The sequence below is a fragment of the Zalophus californianus genome, chromosome 3 (genome assembly GCF_009762305.2).
Source record: "Zalophus californianus isolate mZalCal1 chromosome 3, mZalCal1.pri.v2, whole genome shotgun sequence".
In the NCBI taxonomy this organism is placed as follows: Eukaryota; Metazoa; Chordata; class Mammalia; order Carnivora; family Otariidae; genus Zalophus; species Zalophus californianus.
In genome coordinates this window covers 18020892-18043332 of record NC_045597.1, presented here as the reverse complement: position 1 = coordinate 18043332, position 22441 = coordinate 18020892, and the positions used below count along the sequence as shown (strand labels likewise).

Below are 22441 nucleotides of genomic sequence, written 5' to 3'. Positions count from 1 at the left end.
GGATCTCATTTGCCTACCATATAAAAACAAGGGATTTGGACAAGATGTTCCCAAATTCCATATTATCTTTCAAATTCTATGTCTCAGAGAAGGGCATATTTTTAAATATTGGTCATTCTCAGGTATAATTGATTTTGTTGAAAGCCCTTCTTACTAGGGCTAAAGATAAAGACCACCTGAGAAGCTTTCATTGTCAAACAAAGTTAGGTTTATTAATTTGCTGCTTCAAGCGAAACAGTACACCAAAAGAACTGTGAGACAGCTCAACAAGAGAGCACTGTGATCGGCTATTTATAGCTTTATGATTGTGAAGGTCCATTTATAGCTTCACACAGGTTCCTCTAAGGAGGAACTTGAAAGAACAGGTCAGCCCTACATTGGCTGTGGTCCTGAGGGGAGGGCTCTTTAACACTGGGTATCACAATCATTTTTGGGCAGGAGATGAGAGAAATCAAACTTGTGAAATCATTGGTTAAAAAAAAAAAAGCAAGAATTACTTGTGTGATCTTGGCCATTTTCTATTATAAATATTGTTTTAGTTTCTGTTAGGAACATCACAGTCTACTCTTTACCCAAAATGATGCGAATAAGACAAGGTAACTGAGATACACACACACACACACACACACACACACACACGCACACACACACACAGGCCTGAAGAATGAAATTTCCTTCTATAATGACTAACAGAATTTTTGAGGGAAAGTAATATATATACAGTTGTTTTTTCCCATAGTTAAGTGTGTGGTTTGTGTTCTATGAAAACATCTTCGGGGCGCCTGGGTGGCTCAGTCATTAAGCGTCTGCCTTCAGCTCGGGTCATGGTCCCAGGGTCCTGGGATCGAGTCCCACATCGGGCTCCCCGCTCAGCAGGAAGCCTGCTTCTCCCTCTCCCACTCCTTCTGCTAGTGTTCCCTCTCTCACTGTGTCTCTCTTTATCAAATAAATAAATAAAATCTTTAAAAAATATATCTTCTATCTAGGACCCTACAATATTGACTATTCTATTAAAGAGGTGAAAATTAATTGAAGCTATCCTGCTGAGAAATAGTAATAATTCACTGTAACCCGGAGGCTCACAGGTGATATTCCATGATCAGTATTACATTACTTAAATGTTCATCATTGTCCAGGCATTGAAGTGGGGAGAGAGAAGTTTTTTTGATAACAAAATATTCTATATGGTTATTAACATTGGGGAGAAAAAGGACCAAATTGCAAATGATATAAAAATTCAAATACCGTAGTGTTCTCAAATGCAATGAGTAAAAGCAATGCAAATGAGTAAAAGCAAGAAATAGCCTTGAGAGAAAGAGATCTAGAAAAGGGAACGGTAGTAACAATGTATGGAGATATGTTGTGCAAATGATATTTTTTGTTTTTCCCTTCCTTTGAATAAAGTAAATGGTTTTAAGAGAAGCAACAGGAATTAGGGCTAAGAACAGAGGAAAATAAATTTTGATTTTAAAGACTCTGACCTGCAGAAATAGACTTGGAGGGCAGATGAAGCATTTCTTTCCTTGGGTTGAGTGGACGATGGAACCAGACAGCTGGTAACTTGTATTTGATGGACTCAGCCCTGCCTCTGGATACAAGGGCTTCCAGATCCCATGCTGCTGTCATCTGAATCATGTGGATTACCAGAGCCCCAAGCCTTTTAAAAAAGGTCAACTGTTGTTTTAAATTGACTTCTTAGCTCAATTTAATTTTATTCATTTTAGTTCAACTTCAGCTTTTACTGTCAATTAGGACCAAGAGATAACAGCCCAACAGAAAAAAAAAAAAAGAAAGAAAAAGAAAAAAATACACTTTGGTCTCAAAGAGGAAGGCTTGTACTTGAAAGTGCCATGTCATTAAGTAGATCCAAGAAAGAGGTCCAAACCTTGGGTGATTCTCTAATCTCCCAGTATGTGACGAGGGCAAACAATAGGGTAGTTGTCTCCTGGTTCTGCTCAAGCCTGATTCAATGGATTTGCATTTGCAGGGTGGCTATATTTCCTTCTCTCCAGTCATGGTCCTGATAAGGAGCTGCTAGTTCCAACATGGAAGACTGAATTTCTAGATGGAGACTCACTCCTGGGCCAAGGGTCAAAGATAGCCAAGTCCCCTAGAAGAATTTCCAAATGACCTTCCCTCTTAGGTGTCTTTAGTATCTATTTTTAAAGAACCTATGTCACCTCAAAAACCATGTTTAAATATCTTTGAAGTTCAAAAATTCACGTTCCTCCATGATGCATTTACTTTATGCAGAAAATCTTTCATTTAATTAAGGACTTTTATGTCAAAAATAGTGTTCGAAGAAATTACTAAAAGAGAGCAAAAAGGGAAATCATTAAGATCAAACACTGGTACTTTGAAGATGAACTTTGAAAAGTATACACCCTCAAATATAGAATAAACTTCGAATTTCTTACCTTATATTCTGTATTAGGCTGAAGTTTTTGTCTGCATCCTTTTTTTCTTTTAGAATGTCAAAAGACACATAAAATTCAGTCTGCCTTCTAGGGGTTTATTTGCCCAGGAAGCAGTTAAATATAAGACTTAAATCGAGTCATCCAGTAATAGTTATGAAGAAAAGGAGCACATTCATTTCATAATTTGAAATAGCATACTTGCCATTGGTGGAAAAAAATCAAAAGCTTCTTATTAAGAAGTACGTTATGTTTACTTGGTTTAGGCTATGGACATATGGCAATCTGCTACTTGAGTTTTATTTTTCAACATTTTGGAAGGTTGGCTTACAAACATGATTGGAGGCATTTTTTCTTAATATAGGATATTCCTTTTTAAATGTAAGTTTTAGTAATATGTTCCTCTGGCCTTTATTCTTGGGTCATAGTCAACATCATGAAATATTACAATTGAGATAACGTCAAGAGAAATTTTTCAAATAAATCTTCCACTGTAGGACTATTTCCAGGAAAATGATTGAGTGACTGCTTATATTTAAAGTTATGTTTGAAAGTTCTTCTGTCTTGAATTTCTAATGCCCTACAAAAATTCATGCATAAATGATGGGGCTGAGTATTAATTTCAGGATATTATCAAAGACTTGTATTCTAATGATGGTAATTATATTTCTTTTAAGATTTTACTTCCTATATCCACAAAGCAAGATTTTCTATTAATAGAGAATATTTAACTACCAGCTTTCCCATAGCTTCACATGTCAGTTTCTGTCAGAAGCAGTTGTTTTCCAAAATCAGAGTTAGCAATAGTCTGCTGATGAATTGTATTTCTCTATTTTCCTTAGATGTAAAATAAGAAACAAGGGATACACATGCAGTGGGAAAGACAATAGTAGAAACTTTCAAATTATAAAACAAATATTTTTAAGTCATTGAAACTTAATTTTTAAAAAGATTTATTTATTTATTTATTTATTTATTATTTATTTATTTATTTATTTATTTATTTATTTGAGAGACAGCACAAGCAGGGAGAGGGAGAAGGAAAGAAGCAGTCTCTCCGCTGAGCATGAAGCCCAACGCAGGGCTCCATCTCAGGACCCTGAGGTCATAACCTGAGCGGAAATCAACAGTTGGATGCTTAAGTGACTGCGCCACTCAGGCACCCCTCACATAATCTTAATTTTGGAGCCATATTATAATATGGCAAATTGCTTTTATGATCCCTCCCCAAGTCAGTTGCCCCTCATGCAGTAACTATGGAGAAGCTACTGCACACATGTGTCATTCTTCCCAAATCTTTTACCATGACACTGATTCTCTATTATCCCATCAGATGGGAACTTCCTCAGATTTGTTCCACACGATATTTATACCTGACTCCTTTCCTACTCTTTCTCTTCCTCTTTCTTAATCTAGGACCACTTTCGTGTACTGTATACTCTCCCAACTGCATTCTCAGAGACCTTGCTATATAGATTATATCCATTTTTTCCTGAATATTCAAACTCCCCTTCTAATAGATCCCACCCTTAAAGAATGTTGATTGTTTTCAAGCTTCTTCTATTAAAAAAATAGTAAATGCATTGCTTACATACATATCTATCTATGGATATATAGCCATATATACCCACATTCACCTTCCTAAACCCATAATCACCTCAACTGCCTTTTATAGTTCTCTCCTGTCACAACCAGTCTTCTTGAAATAGTTGTCTATATTCAGAGATTACTGTTCCTAACATAGTTTGCCTCTCCATCCCTTCTTCCCTTCTCGACTGAGTAGGTATTACTGAAGTCACCGTCCTCCTGTAGTCTCCGCTCAGTTTTGTTTCATTTGTCCACTCCCCAGAATTGTCAAGGTCAGTCTTCACTTTTTTGAAATATGTTTTCCTTTGGCCCTTTAATTTAGTTACTGTTTGGGGTTCCTATTAGATCTTCTAACTTTCTCATTTTGTGTTTTTCCTGAGTGATATTATCCTCTTTGATGGGTAGGTAATTGACACCTATACATTTCCAACACTATGATTTCTTCTGAAATTCAAACATATATAATTCACCACATCCATAACTGAGCTTTTTCTCTATTACCCCCACCATGAAACCTGCCCTCTCTCTTAATGGCTAATACCATAATTGACTCAATTTTTCAAGGGAGCTGTCTTGAGCCGCCAGTTTTGGGTTTCTACACCCATCTGCTCCCAAAGCTTCCCAACACCATAGGACCTATTAACAAGATTTAAAATGGCAGTTCACTTATTTGTACCTATAATAGATAATAAAATCTGTGTATTTCTAGTTAACATGTAGTATTGCCAGCTCTTAGATACATGTCAATACTTAAAAATATTCCTCAGTGAATGGAAGAACGGATAGATGGGTAGATGGATGGATGGATGGATGGATGGATGGATGGATGGATGGATGGAAGGAAGGACAGACGTAGGAGAAGGGAAGTGCTTGTGTGTGAATTTGGAAGAAGAACTGAATTTCCAATTTAAAATAGTGGGATCCAGTCAAGTTGTGTGATCATGTGTATATGGAGAAAATGACTCTAAAGGAGAATATGGAAATCACAGCCATCTAGGAATCATTAGGGTATAAGTTCTGAAATGAAAAATTTTAAAAGGTTTATAAAACCAGGGGATGGTTCACAGGGTTGAAAATAGCAAACAAAACATAACCTTTGAATTGACTCTTAGCTGAAACTTTAAATTCAGGTTTGGGAGATCTGAGAAGTAGAATCAGTTTTGACTAGGGGGAAAAATAAGATGGTAAAAAAAGGGAGGTTGTCTCTTAGAAGATGTGAAATTTTTCATACGTTTTATAGTCATAATAAATTTTATGTTTCCCTTGTTCGTCTAATGCTTCTTTCATTTAACTGACATGTCACCTTGAAAATATTTTCTGAGAAAGAAGGAGCCTTTTACAAAAAGATGGCTCTTCTCTTTATTTAAAAGAGATACTACCATATATGTTGTTTGAAAAGGTTTGCTCAATGGTATTTTAGTTCCATTGAAACCTAAAATGTGCAACATGATATCTGAAACTAATTTTTCTACTTTCAGCAGTATAATGCTGTTATTAAATAGCACCAAAGCAATTAAGATCCATTTTTGCCCTTTTCTCTCTATACTTTATAAAAAAAACTATAGTTCTAGGGTTTTCTTTTTTTTAGTTTTCTTTTTTAAAAAGGGGAATTTAAGCAATTATTTACATTTAACTATGTATTCATAAAAATGGAAACACATTAGTGGTTGAAGCAGCATTACTTTGGTTCTAATTACTTGTAATCTGTTTAACCAGCAAGGATTATTTTGGTTAAAATTAATTTTCGGTTATTGACGGGACAGGTATGGAAAGCTGATCCACAAGAAAAATCCTCTGTTGCCTGTATGCTGCGATCTGTGAACTGAATATGAGTTTGGTTAAACCCCTATTTAATTCGAGAATTAGTAGATATTTTCAAAACTGGATAATTCATGTTAGAAATCTAGATCTGCCTCTATCACCAGGGTTATTGTTACATTTGTTTTGTTGGCTACTTTTGTTTTTGCTTAGATCGGTTGATTGTGGGACTTGGTAGGAAGTAAAAGCCTCAGTCTCTGTGCTACTTTGACCCCGCCTCCCTTCCAGACTGTTGCCATGTTGCTTTTTTTCATGTACAATGTGTCAGGAGAGCACTAGGAAGTGCTGGCTAAAGTCCAAACAAATCCTTTAGGCAAGTTCTTCCTCTTAGTGAAATACCCTCCCATCCTAACTTCTTACAGAATTGTACTGAAATACCAGGAATCTGTTTAGGAAAGTCTTCCATGTTCCCTTCAACTATAAGTCATTTCTTCTGCTAAAATGCAATGAGCAGAAAGTCATGTCTTGTGTGCCACTTCTCACATTCTATTATATCATATTCTATTATATCATAATTAGTTGTACAAATAATCATTTTCCCTTACTAAATCCTTAATGAATCAATAATCACTTTTATTTTCAGTCAATAAATATTTGGAGAAGGCTGAACACAGTATCTCTGGATGCTCTCATACTTGCTGATAAGATTCAGTTTCACTGTGATGAAAGTAATATCTATTTGTGTGTATATGTATAAAATGTGAAATATAAGGGGCACCTGGGTGGCTCAGTCGGTTAAGCAGCTGACTCTTGATTTCAGCTCAGTTCATGATCTCGGGGTCCTAGGATCCAGCCCCATATCAGACTCCACACTAGGCGGGAAGTCTGCTTCAGTTTACTCTCTCTCTCTTTCTGCCCCTCCCCCCTCAAATAAATAAATAAATCTTCAAAAAATAAAATATGAAATATAAAAGCAAGATTTAAGTAACTCATCTATTACTTAATTCATACATTTATCCCTTCATGCATTTATTTAACAATTATCAATTACTTGATTGAGCACTTCACTTGGTTCCAAGAATAAACACAGCAGAGTAAAAAAAAAGTTTCTATTCCTCAAAGAGCTTAAACTACTAGGTAAAAACAAAACAAAACAATAAATAACAATGCCATAGAATGACAAATGCTATAGCGGACTTACGCACAGAGTATGATAGGAATGGCATGCTGAATAACTTTAAAAAAGGTACGCCTCTGAGTTTTTTCCTTCATAGACCATTTTATTATATGTTGTAATATTAGTGTTTCTACATTTAATGGCCACCCTATCTGTCTCTGCCGTATCTGCATATATTTCTGCCATCTCTGTCTATACCATAGCCTGCATCTATAAATATATAAAAGCAGTTAACAGAAGACTTGCCGTGTAAATGAAATTCAATAAGTGTTTCCCACTTTTCTGATTCTAGATAGTTTTGAAATTTAGGAGTGGTTCTAAAAAACTTGAGGAATGTTTGCATAAGAGGATAAGACAGAACTATAATGCTTACATGCTGTAGTCCAGGTATCTAAGAATTAAGCTGCATGTATCTTTCTCATTCTATAATTGCCTTGCACCCTTTTAGAAACCTTCCCTGAACTCTTGGCAGAGAGGCCACTAGATGGGGCTTGTGTGCTTAGTACTTTTGCAAAATATACTTTTAGTTTTTTTAAATTCAGAGAAACTCTTTAACCTATCCTATTCTTTATTGACTGTAACACTGTAAGGAATTCTCATTAGAAATCTTTTTATATTAGCAAGTATGCAACATAACTATGCACTTGCAAACATGTAATATTCCTCAAAGCAAAGCAAACAAGTCTCTTTGCAACCAGGCACATTTATGTCTTTAAAGACTCTTTAGAACTCTTATCTCTGTAGATTTCATTACCAAGCTCACAGTTCTTCTCAAGACTGTGTCTCTTCATGTTGTAGAATCTGAGATATTGTACTTCGGAAGCGCTAGTTCTTACTTTTTCGGGCCAGACAAAGGCTTTACCATTCATTACAGTTTGCTCCTTATCTATCGCTAAGGTTAGTTTCCAGAAAGACAGTGGTTCTCAGAATTCAACGTGGGCCAGCATCCCCTGGAGGTCTTGTTACAAGTCAGATTGCTGGGCTACACTCCCAGAATTTCTGAATCCGTAAGTCTGGGATGGGACCAATGACTGCGTTTTCAATCACTGCCCAGATATGTTAATCCTGTTGTTCTGGGGACCACACTAAGAACCTCCGTTTCATGCAGAGACTCTCTATGGATAAAGTGCATAACATTCATGATCTGGCCGTCCTGTCTCAGGACAGCTTCGTGTCACCCTGCAATATTCATCACCCTGTAACATTCATCTCTCCAGACACCGAGACCTAGATAAAGATGAGAAATAATAGGTGTTCTTTTCATTGCATTTATGCTCTAACCACCAGGCAGCCAGTTTCCTATCTTAGGTAAGTCTCAGCTTCATCACCAACCGAGGGGGTACTGCTTTAACTGTTCTATAGCCTTTAGCAACCAATAACGAACACTCAATTTTTTTTTTTTTTTTTTTTTAATGAGAAGGTTTACCCAAGACACCTGGTCTGTGGATTCTGATTTTCCCTTGGCTCACTGACTTTTGGACTTCTGAGGCTTTCCATTTTTCTCTGTCTCACCCCCACCTCCCCAGGCTCCCCCATTCTAGCCCCCATCTTTCCAACCTCCCTCCCAAATGCCCAGAGCCCCTCTTTCCACAGCCTCATCTCAGCCCTAGGTTACTGATCCCCCACATACTACCTACCACACATGATTATATCTCCACTTTACCTTTACTGGAGACCTAGTTATGCACTAGTTCATGTTTTATATCTAGAAGCAGGTTGCTCAATTCTACATCCATTTATTTCTGATCATCCATCCCTTCATCAGTTATTAACTACCGATGATTCCAGACTCTGCTTCATCCAGCCATTTTGGGTACAGTGGTAAACTAGTAAGGTGCAACCTCCATCTCTTGAGACCTCCATCACTGTTTTGATGGCTCTGTCTCCTTTGGATTTCTAATACCTCTTATGACCAGCTTGTTTTCCTTCTCAGTTAATGTCTTGGCTTAGAGACTCCTGGTTTTTGTCTGGCACCTCAAGCTTCTATCTTTGCTTGTTTCTAGACTTTTAAGTCAGCATTGCCTCTGCCAACCTGAGCACGTTCTTCTTACCTGGTTTTCATCCTTCCTGCTGAGCTTTGGCACCTATCATGATCATGCCTTAAAATATGTGGTTTGTATCTTCAGTGGTTTGGTTTACCCCATCTCATTTGGTTTGTCACTTCAAATGATACCCCATCTCATTTGGCTTGTCACTTCAAATGATTAGCTAATCTTAATGGAAAGCCAAACTTCAAACATGTTACCTTTATATAATGTTTATATTCTTATAATTTCATTAATTCCTTAAATCTTAGCTTATTAAAGCTATTTTGTTGTACCCTTCTTATACTGTCATCCTGTAAAACCTCTCCCCTTGTGCTAATAACAGAATGAGCTGCTAGCATGTTCTGGTCTCCACCATTACATTTTATGGAGACAAACTCAAATTACCATTAATTTATTTAGATCAGATATGCACAGTCTTTGATCAAAATGATCTCTTGCAGGGCAGAAGCATCCACATTTGCCAGCAAAATCACTTTTACTTCACACTCTCTTTCTCCTATTCTTTTCATGAGCTCCCTATGACAGCTCTGAACACAGCCCTGAACTCAGCCTCCTGGTTTATACTCTACTCCCTTGAAAAGACTCATCACAACATCCAAGTCCACAGCACCGTTTGGTTTCAATGAATTACAAAGCTCAACAAACATTTGCTTCAAAACACCATAGCTCCCCTCCTCATTTTTCTCATTTTGCTAATGAGGGGGGGAAGGGTTGGGAATGGCCCACGGAAGTTCAAGCCACTGATGGACATTTTTGGAGGCCTGGAGCTGAGAGGGTTAAGCTATCCCAGCACAGAGAATTTTTACCAAGATCATAACCTAATTATATTTGTGACCCAAGTTCAGCTCAGTTATTTTCGGTAGGAACAAAGTGAAGCCTATCATGAGTACTAAGGGTAATAGAAACAATTGCTTCAGTGAGCCTAAAACTGTCCAACAGACGCGTCAGAACAGATGGCTCTGCATTTATTCCAGTCTAGGGATTCAAACTGGCAGTAGTCAAACAAAAATCCTGAAAAGCATGTCAGCAGTTGTGGAAAGAGTTTTCTTTATTTAAAAAGTTGTTCATAGCCTTCCGTTGAGATTGCGTATTAAACTGGAGGTATTTTCCACTTTAATTTACCTATTAGTGGTTGAATTTGTGGCCTACAATTTATTACATGTATTTGTATATTTATTATATATAGATTTTGTGGACCACAAGTTCAATACATTACATATATATATATATATACACACACACACACACACACACCACATACACACACGGACACATATACATAACATATATATAAATGAATACTGGTAATATAGTAGTTTGTGATATATAGTATTGGTAATTTATGATGAATACATAGTATTCTCTTTATATATATATGTGTGTGCATTATGTATATGTCAAGTAGTCTTTGAAATGTGTTAATACTGTATATCAACAGTAGCTAATTCCTGAACTAATATGAGCTAATTTGCATTTTGGGTCTGTACTGCTACTAGGATAAGAATTTCAAGTTTTCTTTTAAACAAACTAATTTATTCTGTCTTTAAGAAAGTGTTCTACCACAGACTACTTGAACTTTAAATTAAGCCCAAAATGTATTCTAGTTAAATGACTACACTTGTTGATGAATGTCTTTTTATCCTTATATAGTGAGTAATTAATAGTTTCTCTAGAAGTAAAATGAGACAGATTTGGCATTTGGGGCCCAAATTTCTAATCTAGCTCTGGAGAAAAAGAAAAGCATCTACATATGACCCATCATTTAAAAAAAAATAATAAAAAAAAAGGAAAAAAGGATAATACCTTGGTTTTCTATTGGAACTGTTTCCAAATGAGTTTGGCTCATCTTTGGCTCAAATAGATTTTTCCTACCATCAGGTAATGTTGACAGATCTCATATCCAAGAGACAAATATTCAGAGCCTAGAATTCTTTTCTTCAGATTGATTATATGCTCTTAAAGATTTGACTCTGATGATTTATGTGATCATAGTACTTTTTATTCTGGCCTTTGGGAAGATTGAATTTTTATAGCGAATTAATATGTGTATAGATTAAACAAACAAATGTTAAAGTTGGAAACCTTAAAGGGAAAATGGAAAAGTATAAGTGAATTTGGCTAAATTTTAGATGGGGAAAGATATTACAAGACTAAATTTAAACAAAATTCTATCCATATATTTTATTACAGTTTTTAGTGTGGAGAAACAAATTTTAAGTATGGCCTTAGATTTGAATCATAGGCCAGGTTTTTACTGATTCCATATTCTTTCAGTTGAGGTCACCTAAACTGCTCTAACTAATATGCCCAAGTGTATATCCTGTCTTAGAGCTTATTTTTCAGTGTCCAAGACAAGTCTTCCTAATTAGCTGTTAGCTTTTCTCCACGTGGTGACTCAGGGCACCCTGCTTATGTATGAAAACAAGAGGTTTGGTTGAGAAAGCCCCACAGTAAACCTGATCTTTGCAGCAAGGTTAAATCTCTTTTGATTAATACTAACAACTAAATTGGCTGTTTTTTGGTCTCATCTTCAACTGTTAGGTTGTAGCACAGGAAATTAACTACACTATAAAATTATATTTTAAGACATGGGAAAATAATAATTAGTAAAACTAAAAAAAAAGTAAAGCTATTGCATCAATAATTTGAGTCTAATTTTCTCTTTGTGTATGTGTGTGTATTTATACAAAGAATAGAAGTAAGTTCACGAAATATTACCAGTGGTTATCTTTTAGGTATTATGATTACAAATGATTTTAATTTTCTTATCTCTACTTTCTAATTGTTCACAATGAACAGGCATTTCTTTTATAATGAGGAAAAAAGTACATGTAAAGTACTATCTTCCTTCAGCTACTAAAGCTATGTATGAATTGTTTTGTTAAACTCCAGACCTATCTGAACATCACTTGTCAAAAACAGTTCATCTCTGCTTGCTACAGATAGCCTGGCTGTGTGCTTCTACTCTGTGCCAATAGTTCACAATAACTAATTAAGCTTTTAAAGTTTTACTAAGTAATCCTGGTTAGAGGGGAAAAAAGATACAACTGAAATGAACTTTAAAAAAAATGTTAATAATAAGACCCACAGCACATAATTTCTTGTTACTGAGTAAACTAAACTTAGACCAAGTACCACAGCTTTTAATTTATTCTTAGAAAGTATTTTGTGTTTGGGGAAAGTCTAACTAATGAATGAATTCAATCAAGCAAACAAATAAATACAATTTCCCTCTTGATGTGCTAGATAATTAATGCTTTTGAATACATGGATCATTGCTATGTGCTATGCTGAGTGCTACAAAAGATTTTTTTCTTATAATAGTGCAGTTTTGCTGGAGTAACTTTTTAAAGTATTAATGTGTAAAATTTATATGTGTAGCTTATGTAAGTGATGAGAAAATGTATAGTACCAGGATTTTAAAGGTAGACCTTTTTTATTTTTTATTTTTATGAAGCCCTAAGAATTACTTATCCAGGAAAATACAACAAATAGATGACTTAGCAGAGGTAGGAGGTCAGATTCCCTGATTCATTCCAAAGCTTGATGCTTTATATTTGTGTCCCATTGTTTCTCCAAAATGTAAAATTATGCTGTGTGAATATAGAGGAAGGCAAAACGATGAAAATGAACTTGAGATGGGTCATATAGAGTCAATGGATTAAATTAAAATAGAAAGATGTTATCCTACCTTAAGCATGATGTGCAATAAGAGCTTAGAATACTTGGGGAACAGTGAATATTTGAGGTAGATTTGTACTGAGAATCAAGGGGTAGAATTACAGTTATCAAGAGAAATTCGTGCTTGCGAAGAATCTGAGTGTCGAGAACTGGGTTGAGAAATAGGGTTTTTTCTTCATAGTCATTTAACATTTCAGGCATTTTGTTGCAGAAAGGTTCAGGGGATGAATAATCCAAAAGAATAGGGAAATTCAAAAATGATCATTTTGAAGTATGCTATATAATTAATTTGGAAAGAGGTTTACCTTAAGTATAACTTCCTTATATCTATATTGTAATGGTTCTATACATACTTCGAAGGCAATGGAAGAATATAACTCAGGTAGGAATGTAGGTGTGGCCCAGATGCAGCCAAACTGAAAAACTTACTGCATTTGTCTAAAAATTAGATCAGTGATTTTCAAAAGAATGTTCAAAATAGAATCCATTGTTTTCAAACAATAAAGAATAACCCCAATTCTTAAACTGAAAAATAAATGTTTTATTAATATAAATTGAATTACTAAATTCAATGTTAATATTTACTTATAAAGTCATCTGATGAGCATAATGAATTGATTTAAGTGAACACAAAAGTTTAAGATTATATGTAATGCCAATGTTGTACTTAATGTATATTTTTAATTAATAAAATAGTCATATAATTTTGGGGGGTTCCCTGTATTAACAAAATCATGATTATCATCCATAATTGCAAATGGTAAACATTTTAACATTTACTTTTGTGCCCTCAGGGTACTCATCATTGAAGCAAAGATGGCAGAAGAAAATATAATTTCAAGCTAAAACGTACATTCCTGGGAAAAGTAGTTAATGTGTTAATGTTTGTTTTATGTTACATATAAGTGTATTTTGTTTTTATTACAGTTTTAATGTAGGTAAAATTGTTTATTGAACAGAGTGTCATTGGCACAGTGTAAGCAAATATCAACTTTGTTCTTACTACTTATTAAACTCACTTTGTGAACATGTTTTTCACCATAACCTTTCCAGACACATTTAAAAAATAAGCAAGTTGTGTTTTATTTTGATCTTAAATTCTAGTCCAGCCTAATAATCAGTAACTCTTGACCAGTTTGGTAATCAAAACTTAAACTCTCATCCCGTGTAAGCTTCTGTCTCCCTGCATGAGCCTGACCCAACTTGGAAGCCTAGGGTGGGATAAGAGAGTATAAAGTCAGCTTCACTTTTTTGCTTAGTTCCATCCACCTTGTCTTCCACTCCCTTGCAGATATTCTGGCTCTTTCCCAGAGTTGGAGCAGAAAGTAGATCAGTGATAGGTTATCAGCTGGGGACAGGTCTTCCAGTACAGCAGAATTCCTTTGCATAGAGACCTTTTGCCCTCCCTGGAAATTCCCAAACACTCCCAAAAGAAGCTTTCCTTCTCCCTTGACCTAGCAGTGCTTCCTTTCTGCAGACTACATATATGGTTGTCTTGGCTTCTGATCCGATATCCTGCTCTCTCCAAGTGTAAGCAAGATCTCTTGCATGGGATCCCTTTATAGGAAGACTCCAAACCTCCTTTCTGTAGGGTCCACATCTAATTTTGGAAAACACATGTTTTTGTTGACCATTGTTGGAAGTGCACTAAGTTTCCAATCAGCCCATTTTACCTTTTCTAGACAGATTGAAGAAGCTTCTATTTACTCTAACCCTCTGTTGTCCAATATAGCAGTCACTAGCCATATCCTATTGAGCACCTCAAATGTAGCTAGTCTAAATTGAGAAAGTCTACAGGTGTAAAATACACATCAGATTGTATAAACTTCTAATGGAAAAATAATGTAAAACACCTCATTAATAATTATGACATGTTAAAATGGCAATATTTTTAATATATTGGGTAAAAAAAAATTCACCTGTTTATTTTATTTTAAATTGACTACATTTCACTACAGAAAATTGTAAATTACATAGTGGTTTGCATTATATTTCTATTGTACAGCTCTCTACCCTTTAGACATCTCAGGTGTCGATAAAGTACTTACTCCTAGGTCCCTCAAGCTCTGTACTTTATAAACAGACCTGTTGCCATATGTTTGGCTTATTTCTATTAGAGTTGTTAGGAGCACACATAGCAACTCTTCCCAAAATTTTCTCCCTCTTAACCTCTTTGATTTCATATGAAGTGGACTCAGATTTATAGTCACTTATTACATCTTGCAGGAGGTTAGGCACCTCAAGGAAGAATATGAGAGGATTTGACAACGCTGTTCTTGACTCTAAGACCTGACAGCTCTCTCTCTCTCTCTTTTTTAAAGATTTTATTTATTTATTTGAGAGAGAGAGAGAATGAGAGATAGAAAGCACAAGAGGGAAGAGGGTCAGAGGGAGAAGCAGACTCCCTGCCGAGCAGGAAGCCCGATGTGGGACTCGATCCCGGGACTCCAGGATCATGACCTGAGCCGAAGGCAGTCGCTTAACCAACTGAGCCACCCAGGCGCCCCCTGACAGCTCTCTCTTTGCAATTTGAAACTTAGAAGCAGAAAATGCACAACACCAAAGACAGCATTCCATCCTTTGGGAACATTTGGGCCATTTTTCCCTGGGCTGGATTCTGGTCTAACCTGTCCTCTTTCTGTGAAATTAGGTGTATCTTTCTTTCTCTAGACATCATTTACTTCTCTATAACATGAGAAGTTTGTCTTTAGAATCTTCTTTCTTCCATTTTTTAATGTTTAAAATGTAAACTATGGAATATTTCAAACACACACAAAACACAGAAAATAATTTAATACCCAGAACTGAGGTAAACAGAGGTGTTTTGTTTGTTTATTTGTTTGTTTTCTCCCAATGTTGCTTTCTTTCTCTCGGGCTTTCAAAGAAATAAAATTGGCACATACAGCTAAAGCTCTACTTCTGATCACTTGTGTCCTTAATTCTTGTAGAAGTAGCCTCCAAACTTGAGGGGTTGTAGATCATTCCCAGGATATTGATGTTTTGACTACATAAAACCAAAATATGAATAAACCATGCCAAATACATAAACTTAATTTTGTTTCAATATTTACATACTGTTATCATTACTTATATTTTTTGCAGCAGCACTGTTTTTTTGTTATTCATGTCAATATATAGGATCACTTATTTCAGCTTCTCTGTAGTATTAAAAGGTTCAAATAAACCATGTTTTCCTTTCCCATTCCTCCCATATTTTTCCTTTTATAAATAACTCACTGAGCTTTGAACCCATTCCTTTTTGGAGGTATATCATAATAAGTTTAAGGTAAATGATAGAAAGTATAATTTTCTTTACTGTGTATTTCTTAATTACCCTCCAGAGAGCTTGTGCTGATTTATACTTCTACCAGGAGCAGATCTTTGCATATCTTTGCCCTTATTTGATATCATCATAATTAATTGTTGCTGAAATGGATTAAAATGGATTAAAACAGATTTAAGAAATCTCATTTTTATTTTAGTTTGCATTTTTCAAAGTAATATTGAAGTTGAGCATCTTCTCATTAGTTTATTCATGTTTTGTTGCCTGTTAGGTGCCTATGTATTTTTCATTTTTTCTATTAATTTTCATAACTCACTGTACATTATGGATATTATTCCTTTCTGAATTGTATGGTTTGACTATATTTACTTCCCATCAGGGGCATATCTTTTTATCTTTTTTGGACAAGAGTGTTTTTTTAGGCAGAGATTTTTAGTTTGAGTTTAACTTTATTAATAATTTCCTCCATGGCATATAAATATATATATATACACACACACACATACATATATATATACACACACACATATATGTATCATATATAAATGTTTGGCTTAAATATATACATATATAATAATACTTAAGAAATATTTCTTATTCTGCTGTCATAAAGATGTTTTTCTATATTTTATTAATTTTTCCTAAAAAATGTTTTTTTAATTAATCTTTCAACTAATCAGAATTAATGTATTTGGCTATTACTAGATAGAGTTCCAATTTTTTTCTTTTTCCATATAGATATTCACAGTCTTGGCACCATTCATAAATTAATCTGTTATTTTCTTTCAGACTTATAGTGTTTCATTTGTTAAATAGTAGTCCCATATAAGTGAATGTTTCTCTTTAGTCTAACCATTAACCTTGTACTAATGTCATTCTGATTTAATTATTATAGTGCTTTAAAAATGGTATTATAATAGAGTTTATCCTCTATTTATATTTTTTAAATATTATTGTCAATTTTGGATAACATATATGAATTTTAAGATTAAAATCTGTGAAAACACTCTCAGAAACTTTATTTCTATTGCAATGAATTTGCAGATTAATTGAGAAGTGATACCCTCCTTATCATATTAGTTCAACATAAATATGATGTATTTCTCCACTTAGGTCTAATTTTATCATTTTCAATGAAGTTTATGATATTCTTTATAAATGTCAGGGACATTCTTTTCTATTTATTTGTAAATCCCTTATGATTTTAGTCACCATGATGTGTCAGTTTTTAAAAATAACATGATACAATCTGTGTAATTTCCTCATATATATCACTCAGTTTACTAATTTTCTCTTTGACCTTGTCTAATACAGTGTTTTAGTCCAACCTCTGACAATATTAGTTTAAATCATATTTTTAAAGTAATTTATAAAACTTCAATCTTAATCATTGTAAACAAAACTGTTTATATTTTCTATCACATTTTCACTCTATTATCTCAAATTTGTGTGGCTCTCATCTTGTTTCTCATTTTGTGTGCTGTTTGTGTTTGTGGTGTATTATTTTTATTGCAAACTTATCTTTGTTTTGTTTTATTGGGATTGCCTTTAGTATAAGACAGTGTATAACGATTATGTTAGCTTATTTCAGAACTCCATGGGAAACCTCTCATTTTGTTACATATATCCATGTGGTATAAATTTGAACATCAAAATTGCAAAAGCTGGTGGCATCACAATTCCAGACTTCAAGCTCTATTACAAAGCTGTAATCATCAAGACAGTATGGTACTGGCACAAAAACAGACCCATAAATCAATGGAACAGAATAGAGAGCCCAGAAATGGACCCTCAACTCTACGGTCAACTAATCTTTGACAAAGCAGGAAAGAATGTCCAATGGAAAAAAGACAGAGACTATGGACTCTGAGAAACAAACTGAGGGTTCTAGAGGGGAGGGGGGTGGGGGGAATGGGTTAGCCTGGTGATGGGTATTAAAGAGGGCACGTACTGAATGGAGCACTGGGTGATATATGCAAACAATGAATCATGGAACACTACATCAAAAACTAATGATGTAATGTATGGTGGTTAACATAACATAATAAAATAAAAAAGAATAAAAAAAAGTCTCTTCAACAAATGGTGTTGGGAAAATTGGACAGCCACATGCAGAAGAATGAAACTGGACCATTTCCTTACACCATACACAAAAATAGACTCAAAATGGTTTGAAGACCTAAATGTGAGACAGGAGTCCATCAAAATCCTAGAGGAGAACACAGGCAGCAACCTCTTCCACCTCAGCCACAGCAACTTCTTCCTAGAAACATTGCCAAAGGCAAGGGAAGCAAGGGCAAAAATGAACTATTGGGACTTCATCAAGATAAAAAGCTTTTGCACAGCAAAAGAAACAGTCAACAAAGCCAAAAGACAACCAACAGAATGGGAGAAGATATTTGCAAATGCATATCAGATAAAGGGCTAGTATCCAAAATCTATAAAGAACTTATCAAACTCAACACCCAAAGAACAAATAATCCAATCAAGAAATGGGCAGAAGACATGAACAGACATTTTTCCAAAGAAGACATCCAAATGGCCAACAGACATGAAAAAGTGCTCCACATCTCTCGGAATCAGGGAAATCCAAATCAAAACTTCAGTGAGTTACCACCTCACACCAGTCAGAACGGCTAAAATTAACAAGTCAGGAAATAACAGAGGTTGGTGGGGATGCGGAGAAGGGGAACCCTCCTACACTGTTGGTGGGAACGCAAGCTGGTGCGTCTGGAGGTTCTTCAAAAAGTTGAAAATAGAGCTACCATACAGCCCAGCAATTGCCCTACTGGGTATTTACCCCAAAGATACAAATGTAGTGATCCGAAGGGGTACGTGCACCCCGATGTTTATAGCAGCAATGTCCACAATAGCCAAACTATGGAAAGAGCCAAAATGTCCATCGACAGATGAATGGATAAAGAAGATGTGGTATCTATATACAATGGAATATTATGCAGCCATCAAAAGGAATGAAATCTTGCCATTTGCAATGATGTGGATGGAACTGGAGGGTATTATGCCAAGCGAAATAAGTCAATCAGAGAAAGACATGTATCATATGATCTCACTGATATGAGGAATTCTTAATCTCAGGAAACAAACTGAGTGTTGCTGGAGTGGTGGGGGGTGGGAGGGATGGGGTGGCTGGGTGATAGACACTGGCGAGGGTATGTGCTATGGTGAGTGCTATGAATTGTGTAAGACTGTTGAATCACAGACCTGTACCTCTGAAACAAATAATACATTATATTTAAAAAAAAAAAAGAAGATAGTAGGAAGGGAAAATGAAGGGGGGGGGAAATTGGAGGGGGAGACGAACCATGAGAGACTGTGGACTCTGAGAAACAAACTGAGGGTTCTAGAGGGGAGGGAGTGGGGGATGGGTTGGCCTGGTGATGGGTGTTAAAGAGGGCACGTACTGAATGGAGCACTGGGTGTTATATGCAAACAAAGAATCATGGAACACTACATCAAAAACTAATGATGTAATGTATAGTGATTAACATAATATAATAAAATTTTAAAAATTGCATTAGTTGAATACTTAAGCTCCTTCAAAATCTCAGGAAAAAAATGACTTTTTCCAGAGCCCAGGAGAATACAACATTTTTAAAATTTTTTCATGAGCCACTGGGTAGACATTTTAAAGACCAGTCTTTGCAAATACAGCCCCCTGAGGGTCCTAACTTTGTGGAATGCTCTCATTTTCCACATTTTGCTTTATCCTCAGATCTGAAGCTTTAGCATCTGCCTTTGCATTAAAATTGAGCCTTTAAATAACGAAGAGCTATCCTCCACCCTTATCTTCACCAACCAAGGCAGCCCCAGTGATAGAGTGAACATTTGTCATCCCAGATTTAAATTCCTTCTTCTTTTAGGAAAACTAAGGATTCTTTTTGTTGTTGTTGTTGTTGTTGTTGTTGTTGAAAACTCAGCTATGCATTTAAAAGAGTTTTTGTTTTATTTTTATTAAACATATTTAGATATGTATTGTAGGAGAGCTTACCTCACCTTAATCTATTGTATTATTACAAGAGGGTGTCTGTGATTTCTAAGGTGCCTTCCAATTCTAAAAGTTGATATCTTCATTTATTCTCTTCCTGATAACTAATGAGAAACTTAACACACAATGATTTTAATACAATGAAACAAAGACTACCAGAGCTAAACAAGAAATGTACAAAGCCGAGTCTCTTAACGTGCCTGGCGAGTCTCTTAATGTGCCTGGCGAGGGAATACACCAATGAAGAAATTCACTGAGTAATTTGCTGATGGGGAAAAATCAGGGATTTTTAAATGCAAGAGAAAAGGAGTTCACGGTGATTTTGTAAATTAAGTATTGGAGACTTGCAGTACGATCTATGAGTTCATAGATCTGTAACACTGTTGGTTATATCAGGTCCCATTGTTCATTCGTTGGAAAACAATCCTTAGTTTGATATAACAAGTATCTGAAAGGATAGGTTCACTCAATGTTCAGGAACATTTATCAGCTTCACTTGGCCAGAGCTGGTGGGCTAAAACACAATATTTGATTTTGTTATCCCCTTAGTAAGCGTGTGGAAATTTTTCCTTTTAAGTTGGTAATATGCATAAAAGTGAACACAATGATTTTGATCCCCAAGGTGGTGTGGGGTTAGGTATCAACTACCCGATCTCTAGCTTAAAATAATTAGTATCAATTCTCTTAAACGTAGTAAGATATATTTTCACAGTCTTGTGAACTACTAGGGGCAATGCCTGAGTTCTCCAGAGAAAGAAACAAAATGGTCATCTTGTTGATAAAAAGCATATTTAGAGAGTTTTCAAAAGCAAATGCCAGTTTTCACCCCAATAATAAGAAATGTGTTATTTTTCAACTTCACAGAGCTGGGGCTCGTTAGACCTAGGTGCGTTTATCAAAATGGCAAATGATCTGATGATTTTGGTTTATTTTTATTCTTTTTTTATTTTATTATGTTATGCTAATCACCATACATTACATCATTAGTTTTTGATGTACTATTTTGGTTTAATAAAATAAATTTAACTTCAGTAAAACAAAACATAAATAGTATAACTCCAAGTTAAATTGACATTTTAAAGTTGACAAATTGTTCTATATTACTGCCAATTAGCTTATACTACTGTGTTGTAACCAGATTAGGATATGCTCATTGATTACCCATGTAAATAGTTTAATACAAATGGTAAGATGCAAATATTATTAGGTTCTCAATGAAATTTGGAAAGGAATAAGTAAAGCAAGCATTGTCTTATTTTTACTTCATGATGATATTTTTCAGCTCAAAATATATGAATACTGAATGCTAGTAGTGATTCAATTAAGGAGAAATATTCAGAGAGAAAATATAATAACAGAGCTTTGAGCAGTAATGAAATATTAACTTAAGGTTAAATGTAAGCAGTATAATCAGATACTACTTAAAAATTAATGTAAAATAGAGGGCTCAAAGGAAGCTATATTTCAAAAAATGCCAGATCCTAACAGAGTTGCTTTTGAAGATAATATAGCCAGAAAATTGACCTTTAAAGGAAAATCATTCTGGTAGCAATTATCTTCTAAATTTTTTATAGATATTTTATAGTTTCTAATCATTTTAAATCAAGACATTGTGAGTGTGAATCCCTAATAAGTATTTTGATAATTTTGGCATCAAAGCTGTGAAATTTGGTAAAGAACCAATTCAAAGAATATTGTCATTACCATTGCATATAGTATAATACCTGGGATTTCTGAGGAAAACCTGAGTTAAATTCATGTGAAAACTTTATCAATCTATCTAGACCTTTTAGTAGCCATCATATATACCTATATAATACGTTATGTATAACATATATGTAAAATGAATAAATTTTATGGAAATACATGTTATACAATATACAGTTTTCTATAATCACATACAGTATATTTGCTAAGAGTTAATTGGTTGAATATTTTTGGTATGAGGAAGTAAACATGAATGCTGGGGAAAACTTAAGCAAATTAAACCTTTGGGCTCTTGGTAGAACACATTTTTGGATATTCAGTGAATTGAGGGAAGTGCTTATAGAAAACTCATTAAAATCCTAATTGTTCTGGGTTTGAATTCTGACTCATCACCACTCACTGAATCATCTAGGACAGGAAACTTGTCCAGTTTGAATCTCAATTCCCTCGTCTAGAATAAAATGCTTCATTGGTTGTTATGAAAATTAAATGAAATAATGTATACATTAAGCATATTTCAATGGAAAATCCTCATGTACATATTATATAAACATGAACTTCCAAAACTGTTCACTCAGTATGTATGCAAACTCTCCATGTAACCTGTATTATTTTAAATGAAGAAATCACCACCCCAATTTAAAGCAACACATTCAACCTTATTTTTTTTAAAAGATTTTATTTATTTATTTGACAGAGAGCGAGAGCAGGACCACAAGCAGGGGTAGTGGGAGAGGGAGAAGCAGGCCTCCCGCTGAGCGGGGAGCCCAATGGGGGGTT

The 22441-nt window shown here is 35.0% G+C and overlaps 1 protein-coding gene across 5 annotated transcripts in view; it reads left to right on the top strand.

Annotated features, from left to right (window-relative positions):
• GPC5 (glypican 5) overlaps positions 1 to 22441 on the top strand; it is a 1342862-nt gene that overhangs the window by 659177 nt on the left and 661244 nt on the right. Inside the window, exon 8 of one of the 5 annotated variants that reach the window (XM_027589723.1) lies at positions 13460 to 13686. The exons of the other annotated variants lie outside the window; for them this stretch is intronic. Within the exon in view, the coding sequence (XP_027445524.1) occupies positions 13460 to 13500 (41 nt within the window). The 3' untranslated portion in view covers positions 13501 to 13686. Of the gene's footprint in view, positions 1 to 13459; positions 13687 to 22441 lie in introns of those variants that run through there. 5 annotated transcript variants of the gene reach the window in all.